Raw genomic sequence first — 22437 nt, 5'->3', positions numbered from 1 at the left:
CTTACTTTTGGTCTGGCCACAGCACCCAGAATTTTCACAAAGGTTCTGGGGTCTCTGCTAGCGGTTCTCAGGCCGCGGGGCATTGCAGTGGCGCCTTATCTTGACATTCCGATCCAGGCGTCGTCTTATCAACTAACAAAGTCTCATACCGAAATTGTCCTGTCCTTTCTGCGGACTCACGGGTGGAAGGTGAATCTAGAAAAGAGTTCACTAATTCCACAGACAAGGGTTCCTTTTCTGGGAACTCTAATCGACTCTCTATCCATGAGAATCTTTTTGACGGAAGTCAGAAAGTTAAAGATTCTGAATACAATGCCGTTCCCTTCAGTCCAATCCTCGGCCGTCAGTGGCTCAATGCATGGAGGCAATTGGATTGATGGTGGCAGCAATGGACATCATTCCGTTCGCTCGTTTTCTTCTCAGACCTCTACAACTGAGCATGCTCAGACAATGGAATGGATATTATGCTAATTTGTCTCCTCAAATAGATCTGGATCAGGAGACAAGGGATTCTCTTCTTTGGTGGTTGTCACCGGATCATCTGTCCCAAGGGACGTGCTTCCACAGGCCCTCATGGGTGATAGTGACAACGGACGCCAGCCTAATATGATGGGGTGCAGTCTGGAACTCCCGGAAGGCTCAGGGTGTGTGGACTCGGTCGGAGTCTTTACTTCCCATCAATATTCTGGAGCTGAGGGCAATATTCAATGCGCTTCAGGCTTGGCCTCAGTTGGCTTCGGCCAGATTCATCATATTCCAGTCGGACAACATCACAACTGTGGCTTACATCAATCCATCAGGGACGAACAAGGAGTTCCTTAGCAATGACAGAAGTATCCATGATAATTCAGTGGGCGGAAGCTCACTCTTGTTATCTGTCGGCAATCTACATCCCAGGAGTGGACAACTGGGAGGCGGATTTTTTTGAGCAGACAGACGTTTCATCCGGGGGAATGGGAACTCCACCCGGAGGTCTTTGCCAAACTGATTCTCAGATGGGGCAGGCCGGAGCTGGATCTTATGGCGTCTCGTCAGAATGCCAAGCTCCCGAGATACGGATCCAGGTCCAGGGATCCTCAGGCTGAACTGATAGATGCCTTGGCAGTGCCTTGGTTGTTCAATCTAGCTTATGTGTTCCCTCCGTTTGCTCTCCTTCCCCGGGTGATTGCTCGAGTCAAACAGGAGAGAGCTTCGGTTATTCTCATCGCTCCTGCGTGGCCTCGCAGGACTTGGTATGCCGATCTGGTGGACATGTCATCTCTGCCACCATGGAAGTTTCCATTGAGGCAGGACCTTCTCATTCAGGGACCCTTCCATCATCCGAATCTAATTTCTTTCATGTAATTAGCAAGAGTCCATGAGCTAGTGACGTATGGGATATACATTCCTACCAGGAGGGGCAAAGTTTCCCAAACCTCAAAATGCCTATAAATACACCCCTCACCACACCCACAAATCAGTTTTACAAACTTTGCCTCCTATGGAGGTGGTGAAGTAAGTTTGTGCTAGATTCTACGTTGATATGCGCTCCGCAGCAGGTTGGAGCCCGGTTTTCCTCTCAGCGTGCAGTGAATGTCAGAGGGATGTGAAGAGAGTATTGCCTATTTGAATTCAATGATCTCCTTCTACGGGGTCTATTTCATAGGTTCTCTGTTATCGGTCGTAGAGATTCATCTCTTACCTCCCTTTTCAGATCGACGATATACTCTTATATATACCATTACCTCTACTGATTCTCGTTTCAGTACTGGTTTGGCTTTCTACTACATGTAGATGAGTGTCCTGGGGTAAGTAAGTCTTATTTTCTGTGACACTCTAAGCTATGGTTGGGCACTTTTGTATAAAGTTCTAAATATATGTATTCAAACATTTATTTGCCTTAACTCAGGATGTTCAACGTTCCTTATTTCAGACAGTCAGTTTCATATTTGGGATAATGCATTTGAATAAATCAATTTTTTTTTTCTTACCTTAAAATTTGACTTTTTTTCCTGTGGGCTGTTAGGCTCGCGGGGGCTGAAAATGCTTCATTTTATTGCGTCATTCTTGGCGCTGACTTTTTTGGCGCAAAAAGTTTTTTCTGTTTCCGGCGTCATACGTGTCGCCGGAAGTTGCGTAATTTTTGACGTTTTTTTGCGCCAAAAGTGTCGGCGTTCCGGATGTGGCGTCATTTTTGGCGCCAAAAGCATTTAGGCGCCAAATAATGTGGGCGTCTTTTTTGGCGCTAAAAAATATGGGCGTCATTTTTGTCTCCACATTATTTAAGTCTCATAAATTATTGCTTCTGGTTGCTAGAAGCTTGGTCACTGGCATTTTTTCCCATTCCTGAAACTGTCATTTAAGGAATTTGATCAATTTTGCTTTATATGTTGTTTTTTCTTTTACATATTGCAAGATGTCTCAGATTGACCCTGAATCAAAAGATACTTCTGGAAAATCGCTGCTTGATGCTGGATCTACCAAAGTTAAGTGTATCTGTTGTAAACTTGTGATATCTGTTCCTCCAGCTGTTGTTTGTAATGAATGTCATGACAAACTTGTAAATGCAGATAATATTTCCTTTAGTAATGTTACATTACCTGTTGTGGTTCCATCAACATCTAATGCTCAGAGTGTTCCTGTTAACATAAGAGATTTTGTTTCTAAATCTATTAAGAAGGCTATGTCTGTTATTCCCCCTTCTAGTAAACGTAAAAGGTCTTTTAAAACTTCTCATTTTTCAGATGAATTTTTAAATGAACATCATCATTCTGATTCTGATAGTGGTTCCTCTGGTTCAGAGGATTCTGTCTCAGAGGTTGATGCTGATAAATCTTCATATTTATTCAAAATGGAATTTATTTGTTCTTTACTTAAAGAGGTCTTAATTGCATTAGAAATAGAGGATTCTGGTCCTCTTGATACTAAATCTAAACGTTTAAATAAGGTTTTTAAATCTCCTGCAGTTATTCCAGAAGTTTTTCCTGTCCCTGATGCTATTTCTGAAGTAATCTCCAGGGAATGGAATAATTTGGGTAAATCTTTTACTCCTTCTAAACGTTTTAAGCAATTATATCATGTGCCGTCTGACAGATTAGAATTTTAGGACAAAATCCCTAAGGTTCATGGGGCTGTCTCTACTCTTGCTAAATGTACTACTATTCCTACAGCAGATAGTACTTCCTTTAAGGATCCTTTAGATAGGAAGATTGAATCCTTTCTAAGAAAAGCTTACTTATGTTCAGGTAATCTTCTTAGACCTGCTATATCTTTAGCGGATGTGGCTGCAGCTTCAACTTTTTGGTTAGAAGCTTTAGCGCAACAAGTAACAGATCATAACTCTCATAGCATTGTTAATCTTCTTCAACATGCTAATAACTTTATTTGTGATGCCATCTTTGATATCATTAGAGTTGATGTCAGGTATATGTCTCTAGCTATTCTAGCTAGAAGAGCTTTATGGCTTAAAACTTGGAATGCTGATATGTCTTCTAAGTCAACTTTGCTTTCCCTTTCTTTCCAGGGTAATAAATTATTTGGTTCTCAGTTGGATTCTATTATCTCAACTGTTACTGGAGGGAAAGGAACTTTTTTACCACAAGATAGAAAATCTAAAGGTAAATTTAGGTCTAATAATCGTTTTCGTTCCTTTCGTCACAATAAGGAACAAAAGCCTGATCCTTCGCCCTCAGGAGCGGTATCAGTTTGGAAACCATCTCCAGTCTGGAATAAGTCCAAGCCTTTTAGAAAACCAAAACCAGCTCCCAAGTCCACATGAAGGTGCGGCCCTCATTCCAGCCCAGCTGGTAGGGGGCAGATTACGTTTTTTCAAACAAATTTGGATCAATTCAATTCACAATCTTTGGATTCAAAACATTGTTTCAGAAGGGTACAGAATTGGCTTCAAGATAAGGCCTCCTGCAAAGAGATTTAGCGCTCAAGCATTTCTGAAATGTGTTTCAGATCTAGAGTTGGCTGGAGTAATTATGCCAGTTCCAGTTCTGGAACAGGGGCTGGGGTTTTATTCAAATCTCTTCATTGTACCAAAGAAGGAGAATTCCTTCAGACCAGTTCTGGATCTAAAAATATTGAATCGTTATGTAAGGATACCAACATTCAAGATGGTAACTATAAGGACTATTCTGCCTTTTGTTCAGCAAGGGCATTATATGTCCACAATAGATTTACAGGATGCATATCTGCATATTCCGATTCATCCAGATCACTATCAGTTTCTGAGATTCTCTTTCCTAGACAAGCATTACCAGTTTGTGGCTCTACCGTTTGGCCTAGCAACAGCTCCAAGGATTTTTACAAAGGTTCTCGGTGCCCTTCTGTCTGTAATCAGAGAACAGGGTATTGTGGTATTTCCTTATTTGGACGATATCTTGGTACTTGCTCAGTCTTCACATTTAGCAGAATCTCATACGAATCGACTTGTGTTGTTTCTTCAAGATCATGGTTGGAGGATCAATTTACCGAAAAGTTCATTAATTCCTCAAACAAGGGTTACCTTTTTAGGTTTCCAGATAGATTCAGTGTCCATGACTCTGTCTCTGACAGACAAGAGACGTCTAAAATTGATCTCAGCTTGTCGAAACCTTCAATCACAATCATTCCCTTCGGTAGCCTTATGCATGGAAATTCTAGGTCTTATGACTGCTGCATCGGATGCGATCCCCTTTGCTCGTTTTCACATGCGACCTCTTCAGCTCTGTATGCTGAACCAGTGGTGCAGGGATTACACAAAGATATCTCAATTAATATCTTAAAAACCGATTGTACGACACTCTCTGACGTGGTGGACAGATCACCATCGTTTAGTTCAGGGGGCTTCTTTTGTTCTTCCGACCTGGACTGTAATTTCAACAGATGCAAGTCTGACAGGTTGGGGAGCTGTTTGGGGGTCTCTGACAGCACAAGGGGTTTGGGAATCTCCGGAGGTGAGATTACCAATCAATATTTTGGAACTCCGTGCAATTTTCAGAGCTCTTCAGTCTTGGCCTCTTCTAAAGAGAGAATCGTTCATTTGTTTTCAGACAGATAATGTCACAACTGTGGCATACATCAATCATCAAGGAGGGACTCACAGTCCTCTGGCCATGAAAGAAGTATCTCGAATTCTGGTATGTGCGGAATCCAGCTCCTGTCTAGTTTCTGCGGTTCATATCCCAGGTATAGACAATTGGGAAGCGGATTATCTCAGTCGCCAAACGTTACATCCGGGCGAATGGTCTCTTCACCCAGAGGTATTTCTTCAGATTGTTCAAATATGGGGACTTCCAGAAATAGATCTGATGGCCTCTCATCTAAACAAGAAACTTCCCAGGTATCTGTCCAGATCCAGGGATCCTCAAGCGGAAGCAGTGGATGCATTGTCACTTCCTTGGAAGTATCATCCTGCCTATATCTTTCCGCCTCTAGTTCTTCTTCCAAGAGTAATCTCCAAGATTCTGAAGGAATGCTCGTTTGTTCTGCTGGTAGCTCCAGCATGGCCTCACAGGTTTTGGTATGCGGATCTTGTCCGGATGGCCTCTTGCCAACCGTGGACTCTTCCGTTAAGACCAGACCTTCTGTCGCAAGGTCCTTTTTTCCATCAGGATCTCAAATCCTTAAATTTAAAGGTATGGAGATTGAACGCTTGATTCTTAGTCAAAGAGGTTTCTCTGACTCTGTGATTAATACTATGTTACAGGCTCGTAAATCCGTATCTAGGGAGATATATTATAGAGTCTGGAAGACTTATATTTCTTGGTGTCTTTCTCATCATTTTCCCTGGCATTCTTTTAGAATTCCGAGAATTTTACAGTTCCTTCAGGATGGTTTGGATAAAGGTTTTTCTGCAAGTTCCTTGAAAGGACAAATCTCTGCTCTTTCTGTTCTTTTTCACAGAAAGATTGCTAATCTTCCTGATATTCATTGTTTTGTACAAGCTTTGGTTCATATAAAACCTGTCATTAAGTCAATTTCTCCTCCTTGGAGTTTGAATTTGGTTCTGGGGGCTCTTCAAGCTCCTCCGTTTGAACCTATGCATTCATTGGACATTAAATTACTTTCTTGGAAAGTTTTGTTCCTTTTGGCCATCTCTTCTGCCAGAAGAGTTTCTGAATTATCTGCTCTTTCTTGTGAGTCTCCTTTTCTGATTTTTCATCAGGATAAGGCGGTGTTGCGAACTTCTTTTAAATTTTTACCTAAGGTTGTGAATTCTAACAACATTAGTAGAGAAATTGTGGTTCCTTCATTATGTCCTAATCCTAAGAATTCTAAGGAGAAATCATTGCTCTACCCCAGTCCTCATACTCCCCTACCCCAGTCCTCATACCCCTCTACCCCAGTCCTCAAACCCCTCTACCCCAGTCCTCAAACCCCTCTACCCCAGTCCTCATACTCCCCTACCCCAGTCCTCATACCCCTCTACCCCAGTCCTCATACTCCCCTACCCCAGTCCTCATACCCCTCTACCCCAGTCCTCATACCCCAGTCCTCATACTCCCCTACCCCAGTCCTCATACTCCCCTACCCCAGTCCTCATACTCCCCTACCCCAGTCCTCATACTCCCCTACCCCAGTCCTCATACTCCTCTACCCCAGTCCTCATACTCCCCTACCCCAGTCCACATACTCCCCTACCCCAGTCCTCATACTCCCCTACCCCAGTCCTCAAACCCCTCTACCCCAGTCCTCATACTCCTCTACCCCAGTCCTCAAACCCCTCTACCCCAGTCCTCATACCCCTCTACCCCAGTCCTCATACCCCTCTACCCCAGTCCTCATACCCCTCTACCCCAGTCCTCATACTCCCCTACCCCAGTCCTCATTCTCCCCTACCCCAGTCCTCATACCCCTCTACCCCAGTCCTCATACTCACCTACCCCAGTCCTCATACTCCCCTACTCCAGTCTTCATACTCCCCTACTCCAGTCTTCATACTCCCCTACCCCAGTCCTCATACCCCTCTACCCCAGTCCTCATACCCCTCTACCCCAGTCCTCATATCCCCCTACCCCAGTCCTCATATCCCCCTACCCCTGTCCTCATATCCCCCTACCCCTGTCCTCATATCCCCCTACCCCAGTCCTCATATCCCCCTACCCCAGTCCTCATACTCCCCTACCCCAGTCCTCATACTCCTCTACCCCAGTCCTCATACTCCCCTACCCCAGTCCTCATACTCCCCTACCCCAGTCCTCATACCCCTCTACCCCAGTCCTCATACTCCCCTACCCCAGTCCTCATACCCCTCTACCCCAGTCCTCATACCCCTCTACCCCAGTCCTCATACTCCCCTACCCCAGTCCTCATACTCCCCTACCCCAGTCCTCATACTCCCCTACCCCAGTCCTCATACTCCCCTACCCCAGTCCTCATACTCCCCTACCCCAGTCCTCATACCCCTCTACCCCAGTCCTCATACCCCTCTACCCCAGTCCTCATACCCCTCTACCCCAGTCCTCATACCCCTCTACCCCAGTCCTCATACCCCTCTACCCCAGTCCTCATACCCCAGTCCTCATACTCCCCTACCCCAGTCCTCATACCCCTCTACCCCAGTCCTCATACCCCTCTACCCCAGTCCTCATACCCCTCTACCCCAGTCCTCATACCCCAGTCCTCATACTCCCCTACCCCAGTCCTCATACTCCCCTACCCCAGTCCTCATACCCCTCTACCCCAGTCCTCAAACCCCTCTACCCCAGTCCTCAAACCCCTCTACTCCAGTCCTCATACTCCCCTACCCCAGTCCTCATACCCCTCTACCCCAGTCCTCATACCCCTCTACCCCAGTCCTCATACCCCAGTCCTCATACTCCCCTACCCCAGTCCTCATACTCCCCTACCCCAGTCCTCATACCCCTCTACCCCAGTCCTCATACTCCCCTACCCCAGTCCTCATACCCCTCTACCCCAGTCCTCATACTCCCCTACCCCAGTCCTCATACTCCCCTACCCCAGTCCTCATACCCCTCTACCCCAGTCCTCAAACCCCTCTACCCCAGTCCTCATACTCCCCTACCCCAGTCCTCATACCCCTCTACCCCAGTCCTCATACCCCTCTACCCCAGTCCTCATACCCCTCTACCCCAGTCCTCATACTCCCCTACCCCAGTCCTCATACCCCAGTCCTCATACCCCTCTACCCCAGTCCTCATACCCCTCTACCCCCAGTCCTCATACCCCTCTACCCCAGTCCTCATACCCCTCTACCCCAGTCCTCATACCCCTCTACCCCAGTCCTCATACCCCTCTACCCCAGTCCTCATACTCCCCTACCCCAGTCCTCATACTCCCCTACCCCAGTCCTCATACTCCCCTACCCCAGTCCTCATACTCCCCTACCCCAGATACTCCCCTAGCCCAGTCCTCATATCCCCCTACCCCAGTCCTTATACTCCCCTACCCCAGTCCTCATACTCCCCTACCCCAGTCCTCATACCCCAGTCCTCATACTCCCCTACCCCAGTCCTCATACTCCCCTACCCCAGTCCTCATACTCCCCTACCCCAGTCCTCATACTCCCCTACCCCAGTCCTCATACCCCTCTACCCCAGTCCTCATACCCCTCTACCCCAGTCCTCATACCCCTCTACCCCAGTCCTCATACCCCTCTACCCCAGTCCTCATACCCCTCTACCCCAGTCCTCATACCCCTCTACCCCAGTCCTCATACCCCTCTACCCCAGTCCTCATACCCCTCATAGTCCTCATACTCCTCTACCCCAGTCCTCATACCCCCCTACCCCAGTCCTCATACTCCTCTACCCCAGTCCTCATACTCCTCTACCCCAGTCCTCATACTCCCCTACCCCAGTCCTCATACTCCCCTACCCCAGTCATCATACTCCCCTACCCCAGTCCTCATACTCCCCTACCCCAGTCCTCATACCCCTCTACCCCAGTCTTCATACTCCCCTACCCCAGTCCTCATACTCCCCTACCCCAGTCCTCATAACCCTCTACCCCAGTCCTCATACTCCCCTACCCCAGTCCTCATACCCCTCTACCCCAGTCCTCATACCCCTCTACCCCAGTCCTCATATCCCCCTACCCCAGTCCTCATATCCCCCTACCCCAGTCCTCATATCCCCCTACCCCAGTCCTCATACTCCCCTACCCCAGTCCTCATACTCCTCTACCCCAGTCCTCATACTCCCCTACCCCAGTCCTCATACCCCCCTACCCCAGTCCTCATACCCCTCTACCCCAGTCCTCATACTCCCCTACCCCAGTCCTCATACCCCTCTACCCCAGTCCTCATACCCCTCTACCCCAGTCCTCATACCCCTCTACCCCAGTCCTCATACTCCCCTACCCCAGTCCTCATACTCCCCCTACCCCAGTCCTCATACTCCCCTACCCCAGTCCTCATACTCCCCTACCCCAGTCCTCATACCCCCCTACCCCAGTCCTCATACCCCTCTACCCCAGTCCTCATACCCCTCTACCCCAGTCCTCATACCCCTCTACCCCAGTCCTCATACCCCTCTACCCCAGTCCTCATACTCCCCTACCCCAGTCCTCATACCCCTCTACCCCAGTCCTCATACTCCCCTACCCCAGTCCTCATACCCCTCTACCCCAGTCCTCATACCCCAGTCCTCATACTCCCCTACCCCAGTCCTCATACTACCCTACCCCAGTCCTCATACCCCTCTACCCCAGTCCTCAAACCCCTCTACCCCGTCCTCAAACCCCTCTACCCCAGTCCTCATACCCCTCTACCCCAGTCCTCATACCCCTCTACCCCAGTCCTCATACCCCTCTACCCCAGTCCTCATACCCCTCTACCCCAGTCCTCATACCCCTCTACCCCAGTCCTCATACCCCTCTACCCCAGTCCTCATACCCCTCTACCCCAGTCCTCATACCCCTCTACCCCAGTCCTCATACCCCTCTACCCCAGTCCTCATACCCCTCTACCCCAGTCCTCATACTCCCCTACCCCAGTCCTCATACTCCCCTACCCCAGTCATCATACTCCCCTACCCCAGTCCTCATACTCCCCTACCCCAGTCCTCATACCCCTCTACCCCAGTCCTCATACTCCCCTACCCCAGTCCTCATACTCCCCTACCCCAGTCCTCATAACCCTCTACCCCAGTCCTCATACTCCCCTACCCCAGTCCTCATACCCCTCTACCCCAGTCCTCATACCCCTCTACCCCAGTCCTCATATCCCCCTACCCCAGTCCTCATATCCCCCTACCCCAGTCCTCATATCCCCCTACCCCAGTCCTCATACTCCCCTACCCCAGTCCTCATACTCCTCTACCCCAGTCCTCATACTCCCCTACCCCAGTCCTCATACCCCCCTACCCCAGTCCTCATACCCCTCTACCCCAGTCCTCATACTCCCCTACCCCAGTCCTCATACTCCCCTACCCCAGTCCTCATACCCCTCTACCCCAGTCCTCATACCCCTCTACCCCAGTCCTCATACTCCCCTACCCCAGTCCTCATACTCCCCTACCCCAGTCCTCATACTCCCCTACCCCAGTCCTCATACTCCCCTACCCCAGTCCTCATACTCCCCTACCCCAGTCCTCATACCCCCCTACCCCAGTCCTCATACCCCTCTACCCCAGTCCTCATACCCCTCTACCCCAGTCCTCATACCCCTCTACCCCAGTCCTCATACCCCTCTACCCCAGTCCTCATACCCCAGTCCTCATACTCCCCTACCCCAGTCCTCATACCCCTCTACCCCAGTCCTCATACTCCCCTACCCCAGTCCTCATACCCCTCTACCCCAGTCCTCATACCCCAGTCCTCATACTCCCCTACCCCAGTCCTCATACTCCCCTACCCCAGTCCTCATACCCCTCTACCCCAGTCCTCAAACCCCTCTACCCCAGTCCTCAAACCCCTCTACCCCAGTCCTCATACCCCTCTACCCCAGTCCTCATACCCCTCTACCCCAGTCCTCATACCCCTCTACCCCAGTCCTCATACCCCTCTACCCCAGTCCTCATACCCCTCTACCCCAGTCCTCATACTCCCCTACCCCAGTCCTCATACTCCCCTACCCCAGTCCTCATACTCCCTTACCCCAGTCCTCATATCCCCCTACCCCAGTCCTCATATCCCCCTACCCCAGTCCTCATACCCCTCTACCCCAGTCTTCATACTCCCCTACCCCAGTCCTCATACCACTCTACCCCAGTCCTCATACCCCTCTACCCCAGTCCTCATACCCCTCTACCCCAGTCCTCATACCCCTCTACCCCAGTCCTCATACCCCTCTACCCCAGTCCTCATACTCCCCTACCCCAGTTCTCATACCCATCCTCTCTAGCACCAGTTCCCCCAGCACTATTCTTCTGCCTTAGTCCTCTTAGCCATCTTCTCTATCATACAGTCCTCTCAGCTTTACTTCCCTGGGCCACTTTTACTTCAGCAATCCTCATTTGGACCAAATTTGCCCCTTCCTCCCCTGTTCTCCAAGTGACATTTACTCTTTCAGTCCTTTGTGATAGGTCTTCCAATTATTCTGTCCTTGCTCCTGCTCACTTCCTGTCTTGTCTTCAGATTGGATCACACATCAAGCAACGCGTTCAAGAGTTGGGTCATGGATGTTCCCAGCTGGTTACCAAGGCAGGAGCTCTGCAGTGCAGCCCCAATGACGGCTACACCAAGAAGGAGCTTATTGAGAGTGCCAGGCGTGTGTCTGAGAAGGTATGCTTTATTTTTACTAGGAACTTATGTCAGTTGTCTGCCTGCGGATGACTTATTTATCAGAAATCAAATAGACTAAACCAGGGTAGAATATGTACAAACATTTCTCCTAGTGAGTTACAGAAGGCTTAAAGGGCTCCTAAACACTAATAAATGCAAAGTGTAATGATCTGCTGAAGCCTGAGAATAATGAGCAGATGTATTAGTTTTTTATATGTTGGCGAAATAAGTAAAGTTTGTACTGAGGCACACGCAGCTGTGAGTCACCCTTATACCGAGGCACACGCAGCTGTGAGTCACCCTTATACCGAGGCACACGCAGCTGTGAGTCACCCTTAAACTGAGGCACACGCAGCTGTGAGTCACCCTTATACCGAGGCACACGCAGCTGTGAGTCACCCTTATACCGAGGCACACGCAGCTGTGAGTCACCCTTGTACTGAGGCACACGCAGCTGTGAGTCACCCTTGTACTGAGACACACACAGCTGTGAGTCACCCTTATACCGAGGCACACGCAGCTGTGAGTCACCCTTATACCGAGGCACACGCAGCTGTAAGTCAACCTTAAACTGAGGCACACGCAGCTGTGAGTCACCCTTAAACTGAGGCACACGCAGCTGTGAGTCACCCTTGTACTGAGGCACACGCAGCTGTGAGTCACCCTTGTACCAAGGCACACGAGGCTGTGAGTCACCCTTGTACCGAGGCACACGCTGTAAGTCACCCTTGTACTGAGGCACGCGCAGCTGTGAGTCACCCTTGTACTGAGGCACGCGCAGCTGTGAGTCACCCTTGTACTGAGGCACACGCAGCTGTGAGTCACCCTTGTACTGAGGCACACGCAGCTGTGAGTCACCCTTGTACTGAGGCACGCGCAGCTGTGAGTCACCCTTGTACTGAGGCACGCGCAGCTGTGAGTCACCCTTGTACTGAGACACACGCAGCTGTGAGTCACCCTTGTACTGAGGCACACGCAGCTGTGAGTCACCCTTGTACTGAGGCACACGCAGCTGTGAGTCACCCTTGTACTGAGGCACACGCAGCTGTGAGTCACCCTTGTACTGAGGCACACGCAGCTGTGAGTCACCCTTGTACTGAGGCACACGCAGCTGTGAGTCACCCTTGTACTGAGGCACACACAGCTGTGAGTCACCCTTGTACTGAGGCACGCGCAGCTGTGAGTCACCCTTGTACTGAGGCACACACAGCTGTGAGTCACCCTTGTACTGAGGCACACGCAGCTGTGAGTCACCCTTGTACTGAGGCACGCGCAGCTGTGAGTCACCCTTGTACTGAGGCACGCGCAGCTGTGAATCACCCTTGTACTGAGGCACACGCAGCTGTGAGTCACCCTTGTACTGAGGCACGCGCAGCTGTGAGTCACCCTTGTACTGAGGCACGCGCAGCTGTGAGTCACCCTTGTACCGAGGCACGTGCAGCTGTGAGTCACCCTTGTACCGAGGCACACGCTGTGAGTCACCCTTGTACCGAGGCACACGCTGTGAGTCACCCTTGTACCGAGGCACACGCTGTGAGTCACCCTTGTACTGAGGCACACACAGCTGTGAGTCACCCTTGTACTGAGGCACACGCAGCTGTGAGTCACCCTTGTACTGAGGCACACGCTGTGAGTCACCCTTGTACTGAGGCACACGCAGCTGTGAGTCACCCTTGTACTGAGGCACACGCAGCTGTGAGTCACCCTTGTACTGAGACACACACAGCTGTGAATCACCCTTGTACTGAGGCACACGCAGCTGTGAGTCACCCTTGTACTGAGGCACACGCAGCTGTGAGTCACCCTTGTACTGAGACACGCGCAGCTGTGAGTCACCCTTGTACCGAGGCACACGCTGTGAGTCACCCTTGTACCGAGGCACACGCTGTGAGTCACCCTTGTACCGAGGCACACGCTGTGAGTCACCCTTGTACCGAGGCACACGCTGTGAGTCACCCTTGTACCGAGGCACACGCTGTGAGTCACCCTTGTACTGAGACACATGCAGCTGTGAGTCACCCTTGTACTGAGACACACGCAGCTGTGAGTCACCCTTGTACTGAGACACACGCAGCTGTGAGTCACCCTTGTACTGAGGCACACGCAGCTGTGAGTCACCCTTGTACTGAGGCACACGCAGCTGTGAGTCACCCTTGTACTGAGGCACACGCAGCTGTGAGTCACCCTTGTACTGAGGCACACGCAGCTGTGAGTCACCCTTGTACTGAGGCACACGCAGCTGTGAGTCACCCTTGTACTGAGACACACACAGCTGTGAGTCACCCTTGTACTGAGGCACACGCAGCTGTGAGTCACCCTTGTACTGAGACACACGCAGCTGTGAGTCACCCTTGTACTGAGGCACACGCAGCTGTGAGTCACCCTTGTACCGAGGCACGTGCAGCTGTGAGTCACCCTTGTACTGAGGCACACGCAGCTGTGAGTCACCCTTGTACTGAGGCACACGCAGCTGTGAGTCACCCTTGTACTGAGACACACGCAGCTGTGAGTCACCCTTGTACTGAGGCACACGCAGCTGTGAGTCACCCTTGTACTGAGGCACACGCAGCTGTGAGTCACCCTTGTACTGAGACACACGCAGCTGTGAGTCACCCTTGTACTGAGGCACACGCAGCTGTGAGTCACCCTTGTACTGAGGCACACGCAGCTGTGAGTCACCCTTGTACTGAGGCACACGCAGCTGTGAGTCACCCTTGTACTGAGGCACACGCAGCTGTGAGTCACCCTTGTACTGAGGCACACGCAGCTGTGAGTCACCCTTGTACTGAGGCACGCGCAGCTGTGAGTCACCCTTGTACTGAGGCACACGCAGCTGTGAGTCACCCTTGTACTGAGGCACACGCAGCTGTGAGTCACCCTTGTACTGAGGCACACGCAGCTGTGAGTCACCCTTGTACTGAGGCACACGCAGCTGTGAGTCACCCTTGTACCGAGGCACACGCAGCTGTGAGTCACCCTTGTACTGAAACACACGCAGCTGTGAGTCACCCTTGTACTGAGGCACACGCAGCTGTGAGTCACCCTTGTACTGAGGCACACGCAGCTGTGAGTCACCCTTGTACTGAGGCACACGCAGCTGTGAGTCACCCTTGTACTGAGGCACACGCAGCTGTGAGTCACCCTTGTACCGAGGCACGTGCAGCTGTGAGTCACCCTTGTACTGAGGCACACTCTGTGAGTCACCCTTGTACTGAGGCACACGCAGCTGTGAGTCACCCTTGTATTGAGGCACACTCAGCCGAATGTTGCAAGCGGCCGTTGCCTTTCGCATATGGATCCTAATGTTTATGGTTTGATTGCAAGATGATGCGTAAGAGACTGAAGATGGTGTGTTGGCCAGGTTATTGCTGCACATCTGCCTACTCTAGGATCACTGTACAGTTACATATGTTGTATGTGCACATAACGCCAACATAAAACAGGATTAGTTTGGTTACAAAATTACTTTTTTTGTATTTCTTTTACTTTAAATTCAGTACTGACCATAAAGAGGCCCACTCTGGTCTGAATTACACAATATAAGCAACGTGTAGTGGTCACAGTTTTAAAGTCTGTCCTTTTTTTTATTAGGTGTCGCATGTGTTGGCTGCTCTCCAGGCTGGAAATCGGGGCACTCAGGCATGTATTACTGCGGCCAGTGCTGTGTCTGGCATCATTGCAGATCTTGACACTACGATCATGTTTGCCACGGCCGGCACCCTAAACCGAGAGAATGCAGAAACCTTTGCCGATCACCGGTAAATGAAAGGGGCAAGATGTCTGAGGGTATTGGGGGTGCTATCACATGACTTACGATAAAGGGGCAAGTTTATAGTGTGTATCATGAATTGTTTGTGTGACTGAAAGGGTAATGTACTGTGTGTATCACCGGGGGTAATATACACTGTGTATCACCTTCAAGTGATGTACAGTGTTTATCACCTGCTGGTAATGTACAGTGTGTGTGACCCAGGAGGAGTAATGTACCGTGCGTGTCCCCAGGGGCATTGGTGCTACTTTAGAGCAGGGCTCATCAAACTGGTTTTACTTCTAATGGAAGTGAGAGTCCAAAAAAACCTATGGAAAATACTTCACTCAGCCACCAAGAGGAGGCAAAGACACCCTAATCAAAGCATTGTAGTATCTCTCCCACTTCCCCTACCCTCTCAATATTTCTTTGCCACTTTCATGGAAGTAGGCATAGAGAGGTGCTTTGCTGAAGATTATGATTTATAAGCTCTCAGTAGATAGTTTCTGCAAGAGAGAGCTGGGAAGTTGTGTAATCCATGTAATTCTCTTGTTAGAGTTTTGGTATGTGCTAGCCACTGGTTGTCGCTGGGAAGTTCTCATGCCTCTTACAAGATTATACATGGTCCTGGTAGTCTGCGTTATCCCCGCAAGGCCAATCTGCACCATGACGTTCTGCGGACTTGGGGTGCTTCAACATGCCAGTCCTACAACCTCACATGGCAAGTCCTACTTCTACACAAGCAGTACCCTGCAACCCTAATCCAGCTGGAGTTAGCCCTTTCCACATTATTTTGCAATCCAGTTACAATCTGCGATTTCTTTCCTAAGATATGGTGAGTCCACAACGTCATCAATTACTAGTGGGAATATCTCTCCTGGCCAGCAGGAGGCAGCAAAGAGCACCACAGCAAAGCTGTTGAGTATCACTCCCCTACCCATAATCCCCAGTCATTCTCTTTGCCTCTGTCAATGGAGGAGGTGAAGTTTGGTGTGTAGAAATGAAATCCTTTATGGGGATTAGGGTAGTGGTGGCTTTTAAGCAGTTAGGAAGTTGTAAGGTGGTGCTTACTTTGCTTCCTAACATATTGCTGCCCTAAGTATAGAAAGCCAGAGTTGGTTATTCTGTTCTTTTTTTCCCCCCACAGGTCTCTGTAAGGAGTTTGTGTCCTTTCATGCCTTGTGAGCTGTCTTCCTCGCGGACAGCTAGACTGCAGGTAAGTGCTTTTCCTTCTTAATATGAGGAGAGTCCATGGCTTCATTCCTTACTTGTGGGAAATACAGAACCTGGCCACCAGGAGGCGACAAAGACACCCCAGCCAAAGGCTTAAATAACTCCCCCACTTCCCTCATATCCCAGTCATTATTTACCTTTCGTCACAGGTGGTTGGCAGAAAAGTGTCAGTAGGTACGGAGTAGTTCCTTATGGAGGGGTAGTACCCTTCGGAATGGGACTGGAGTTTTAAGTAGTCTTGTCAGCCTCTCAGTGAGAGCATTGACGAATGTTAGGGTCTGGAGATTCAGGGAGAGTCTTTCTGCGAACACATCCAGATTTGTATTAACAGCCCCTAAGCAATCAGTGTTGACGAGTTTCAATGCCTGCTTCTATCACTCAAGTCCATGTCAGGAGCGATGCTATAAGACTGTCGAACTTGAGAGGCTGTGTGTCTGTTCCACGGCAGAGATTCCGGTAAGATTGTTTAATTTTTTTATACACATATGATAATGCAAGAAGATAGGGTCACAGTGTGACTCCTTTTAACTGTATAGAATCGAGGGTTAATATCTCCGGAAGGGGATTATCAAACACGGGGGATTTATTGCATAATTTACTTTATTATGTTTTATGCTGTGACATGTGTGAGATGAGGCTCAGGCAGATGTTGGAACATTCAGGTTTTACTTTAGTTTTGGATAGCTGCGCAGCCTGTTGGGTTCGGCGCGCTTTTTTCTGTAGCAGGGGCGGTCCTGCATGGCACACCATGTGACTGGGTGTGGTCACACTGATTCCTCTTTCCTGACCATCCGGTTTACAGGAGACAAAGCAGTTTCTCTGTAGGGCCTGGGTCATAGGAGGTGGTGAGTGTCCCAGCCATTGGGGGTATAAAGGTGTCATTTATCTCTTTCTATATTCCATCTTACAAGCGCAAGCTATGGAGGACTCTGATACGTTAGAGGATACTCCCTCTTTTCCCTCTCACCTGTCTATATTGTGAGGAGGCTACGGTATATCCGTCTGCTCAATTATGTTCCACATGCCTTGATAAAATAATTATATCTAAAAAAAGCAAGATGTTTAGTACCACTGAGCCGTCCACCTCTGAGGAGTCTCCGTCCCGTGAGGTGCGTTCCCTGCAGTCATCTCCTATTACACATGCAGCTTCCTATTGCACTGCTAATCCTCCTTCTGGAGGAGCCTTCTTACCGCCAAACTTTACTGAACAGCTACAAACGGCAGTGTCTGCAGCCTTCAGTGCTTTACCTCACTCTGTTAAGCGCAAGCGAAAGTTCAAATATTGCTATCCTTCCCAGGGGTCATCTACTAACTTGTTGAATTTATCTGATACAGGATTATCCGCTGATGAAGACACCTCTAATACTTCGAAGGATGCTCTTTCTGGGCGTCGGAATCTGCTGCCTCTAAGCCTCTAGCTGCGGAGGAACCAGGCTTTAGATTTAGGATTGAACACTTTCACTTTCTGTTAAAGAAGTTTTGGCCACTTTAGAGGTTCCAGAACCTAAATTACCTGAGGAACCTTGTATTCCTAAACTTGATAAGGTTTACGAAGACAGGGTTGTACCACAGACTTCCCATGTTCCCGTAAAGATTGTGAATATTATTAAGAATGAATGGGAAAGACTTGGTTCTTCATTTTCCTCTTCTTCTTTTAAGAAATTATTCCCTGTTCTGGACTCTCAATTGGAGTTGTGGGGTTCTGTCCCTAAGGTGGATGGTTCTATCTCCACGCTTGCTAAACGCACTACCATCACGCTTAAGGATAGTTCTTCGTTTAAAGAGCCTATGGATAAGAAGCTAGAAACTCTGTTGAGAAAGATGTTTCTTTACACGGGATATTTGTTTCAACCGGCAGCGACGGTTGCTGCGGTGGCTGGAGCCGCTACCTATTATTGTGACTCTTTATCTGAATTGATCGAGGTGGAAGGTCCCCGTGACACGATACAATAAAGAATTAAGGCTGAGAGGGTAGTTAATTCTTTTATTTGTGATGCAAATATGCAGATTATTCGCCTGAATGCCAAGGCGTCAGGTTTTCCTGTGCTAGCCCGTAGGGCACTCTGGCTGAAGTCTTGGTCTGCGGACATGATTTTTAAATTTAGACTAATTTCCCTTCCATTTAAGGGGAAGATTCATTTTGGTCGTGTTGGGGCAGACTATCTCTCTTTTTGGAGACTTAGCTGGGGGACGTGCAAGACCCTTGGATCCTGGAGATCATTGCTCAGGGATACTAGGTAGGTTTCAAATCTCTCTACCCGGGGCAGATTCCTCTTGTCAAACCGGTCTTCAATACCAGAAAAACGAGAGGCTTTTCTAGGGTGCGTGAGAGATCTCTCCTCCCTGGGAGTAATTGTACCGGTACCTCTATCAGAGAGAGGTCTGGGGTACTACTCAAATCTTTTTGTGGTCCCAAAGAAGGAGGGTACGTTTTTCCCAAATCTGGACCTAAAGTATGGAGAAGATAAGGTCCATTCTACCCTTAGTTCAAGAAGGAAAGTTCATAACTACGATAGACTTGAAGTATGCTTACCTTCACGTTCTAATCCCCAAGGAACACTTAACGTTCTTAAGATTCACTTTCCTGGACCAGCACTTCCAGTTTATACCACTTCCATTTGGTCTAGCTACTGCCCCATGAGTCTTTACGAAGGTTCTGGGGGCCCTGCTCGCAGTGGCGAGAACCAGAGGTATAGCAGTAGCGCCATACTTGGACGACATCCTGGATCAGGCACCATCCTGTCGGCTGGCAGAGGACCATTCCAAAGCTCTTCTTCGATCTCATGGATGGAAGATAAACTTAGAAAATAGTTATCTTGTTCCCAGTAGCAGGGTGGAATTCCTGGGTACGATACTAGATTCAATATCCATGAGGATATTTCTTACAGACCAAAGACGTTACAAGATAACTTCCAATTGTCTTGCCCTACAGACCTCCTTAAGGCACTCTGTGGCCCGGTGTATGGAGGTAATTGGGCTCATGATGTCCAGCATAGACATCATTCCATTTGCCAGATTCCATCTCAGACCTCTTCAGCTGTGCATGCTGAATCAGTGGAACGGCGACCACTCGGATCTGTCGCAACAGATTTCTCTGGACAACCGGTCGAGAGAATCGCTCTCTTGGTGGCTCTGTCCAGATCACCTGTCCCAAGCGACATCCTTCTTGAGACCTTCCTGGGAGATTGCGACTACGGACGCAAGTCTATCAGGATGGGGAGCTGTTTGGGGTGCCAGGAAGGCACAGGGCCTGTGGACTCGAGGGAAATCTCTCCTCTCGATCAACATTTAGGAACTTTGAGCGATCTTCAATGCTCTGTAGGCTTGGCCTCTTCTGAGTTTGTCATAATTTATCAAATTCCAATCAGACAACATAACCTCAGTGGCTTACATCAACCATCAGGGGGAACAAGGAGCTCCCTAGCAATGAGGGAAGTATCTCGGATTCTGGAATAAGCGGAGGCCCACAACTGCTCGCTGTCAGCGATCTACATTCCGGGTGTGGACAACTGGGAAGCAAATTTCCTCAGCAGACAATCCTTTCATCCGGGGGAATGGTCTCTCTACCTGAGGTGTTTGCGGAGATTTGCAACAGATGGGGGACGCTGGAGATAGATCTAATAGCATCCCGGCTGAATTCCTGGCTACCTAGATATGGGTCGCGATCCAGGGATCCTCAGGCGGAGCTAATAGATGCATTAGCAGTGCGTTGGAGGTTCAGTCTAGTTTACATTTTTCCACCGTTACCACTTCTTCCTCGGGTAGTGGCCCGCATCAAACAGGAGCAAGCTTTGGCAATACTAATTGCTCCATCGTGGCCGTGAAGGATGTGGTTCGCGGACCTGGTGGGAATGTCTTCATCTCCTCCATGGAGGTTACCTTTTCGCAGGGATCTGCTGGAACAGGGTCCTTTTGTTCCTCAAAATCTAGATTCTCTGAGTCTGACTGCGTGGAGATCGAACGCTTAGTCCTAGCCAAGAGAGTTTTTTTCTGAGAGAGTGATTGATACTTTCATTCAAGCAAGAAAGCCGTTCACTTGTTGCATATATCATAAGGTGTGGAGGACTTACTTATTCTGGTGTGAAGAGCGTGGATTCCCCTGGCATAAGATCAAGGTCTTCAGGATTATTTCCTTTCTCCAGGATGGTCTGGAAAATGGCCTTTCTGCTAGTTCCCTAAAGGGACATATTTTGGCCCTATCTGTTTTATTGCACAAGAGGCTTGCTGAGCTTCCTAATGTTCAGTCTTTTGTTCAGACTCTGGCTAGAATCAGGCCTGTGTTTAGATCTTCCTCTCCTCTTTGGAGTTTAAATCCGTTTGAGCCTGTGCATGTGGTTGACATTAAATTACTGTCTTGGAAGGTTCTTTTTCTACTGGCTATTGCTTCGGCGTGCAGAGTCTCTGAGATGGCTGCCCTGCAATGTGAGCCTCCTTACCTTAGTTTTTAATGCTGATAAGGCTGTTCTTCGTACTAATATATGTTTTCTCCCTAAGGTTGTTTCTGATCGCAACATCAATCAGGAGATTGTGGTTTCTTCCTTGTTTCCTAATCCTTCTTCTTCGAAGGAACGGTTACTTTATAATTTGGATGTGGTTCCGGCTTTGAAGTTCTATCTTCAAGCTACGAAGGAATTTAGACAGACTGCTTCTTTGTTTGTCTATTCTTATATCTTTTTGATTGTATTGTTCGTTTAGCATATGAGACAGCGGGACATAAGCCTCCTCAGAGGATTAAGGCTCATTCAAATAGAGCTGTGGCTTCCTCTTGGGCCTTTAAGAATGAGGCCTCTACAGAGCAGATTTGTAGGGCGGCTACCTGGTCCTCCTTACATACCTTTTCAAAATTTTACAAGTTTGATGTTTTTGCTTCGGCTGAAGCAGCTTTTGGGAGAAAGGATTTGCAGGCTGTGGTGCCCTCAGAATAGGTTCCGCCACTCTATTTCCCTCCCGTTTTCATTCAGTGTCCTCTAGAGCTTGGGTATATGTTTCCCACAAGTAAGGAATGAAGCCGTGGACTCTTCTCATATAAAGAAGGAAAACTTAAATTATGCTTACCAGATAATTTCCTTTCTTTCTGTATGAGGAGAGTCCATGGCCCCCGCCCCCCACCCGTGTTCTCCATTGGGCAGACCAAAATTTTTGCTTATTCTTCTGGCACCCTTTATACCTTGATATTTCTCCTACTGTTCCTTGTTCCCTTGGCAGAATGACTGGGAAGTGGGGGAGGTATTTAAGCCTTTGGCTGGGGTGTCTGTCTCCTCCGGGTGGCTTCCACAAGTAAGGAATGAAGCTGTGGACTCTCCTCATACAGAAGGAAAGTAAATTATCTGGTAAGAATAATTTGTTTTTTGTCTTCTAGGTATAGGAGACTTTGACTTTAAAAGATTAATTATTTATATTCTGCAGTTTTTCTTTATGTGATTTAGTAATCCTTTAAATAGGATTTGATAGGCAATATGCAGGCACTATGTGATTTGGGGATTACACATTGGGACCGTCCCCTGCGGTTCCTCTCAACCTCCTGGTGGGGTATATTTGCCTGCAGATTTCACCGCACAGATATCTTCTGTGGTATCTGCAGCTTTATCTGCTTTTCCTGTTTTAGGAAAATGCAAGAGGAAAACTAAACACTTGATAGATTGTAAAGTGCCTGTTTCAGCAGCTACTACACAGGTCAATCTTCCTCATAACTCTAGGGAGGATGTTACCTCAGTTCCTGAGTGAAATCTCTAATTCTGACAGTGTTAATCTTTTGTCTGAGGTGGAAGAAGTAAGCTTAAGGTTTAAGCTTGAACACCTTCATG

At 48.7% G+C, this 22437-nt stretch overlaps 1 protein-coding gene across 1 annotated transcript in view; it reads left to right on the top strand.

Moving 5' to 3' along the window:
* The window catches only part of TLN1 (talin 1), a gene marked incomplete in the record, with an annotated part of 895533 nt that overhangs the window by 667763 nt on the left and 205333 nt on the right, over window positions 1–22437 (top strand). Inside the window, 2 exon segments of the mRNA XM_053700951.1 lie at window positions 11506–11652; window positions 15244–15410. Of these exon segments, the coding sequence (XP_053556926.1) occupies window positions 11506–11652; window positions 15244–15410 (314 nt within the window).

Source organism: Bombina bombina, chromosome 2 (genome assembly GCF_027579735.1).
Source record: "Bombina bombina isolate aBomBom1 chromosome 2, aBomBom1.pri, whole genome shotgun sequence".
NCBI classification, from domain to species: Eukaryota; Metazoa; Chordata; class Amphibia; order Anura; family Bombinatoridae; genus Bombina; species Bombina bombina.
This window is presented reverse-complemented; position numbering and strand designations above follow the sequence as displayed.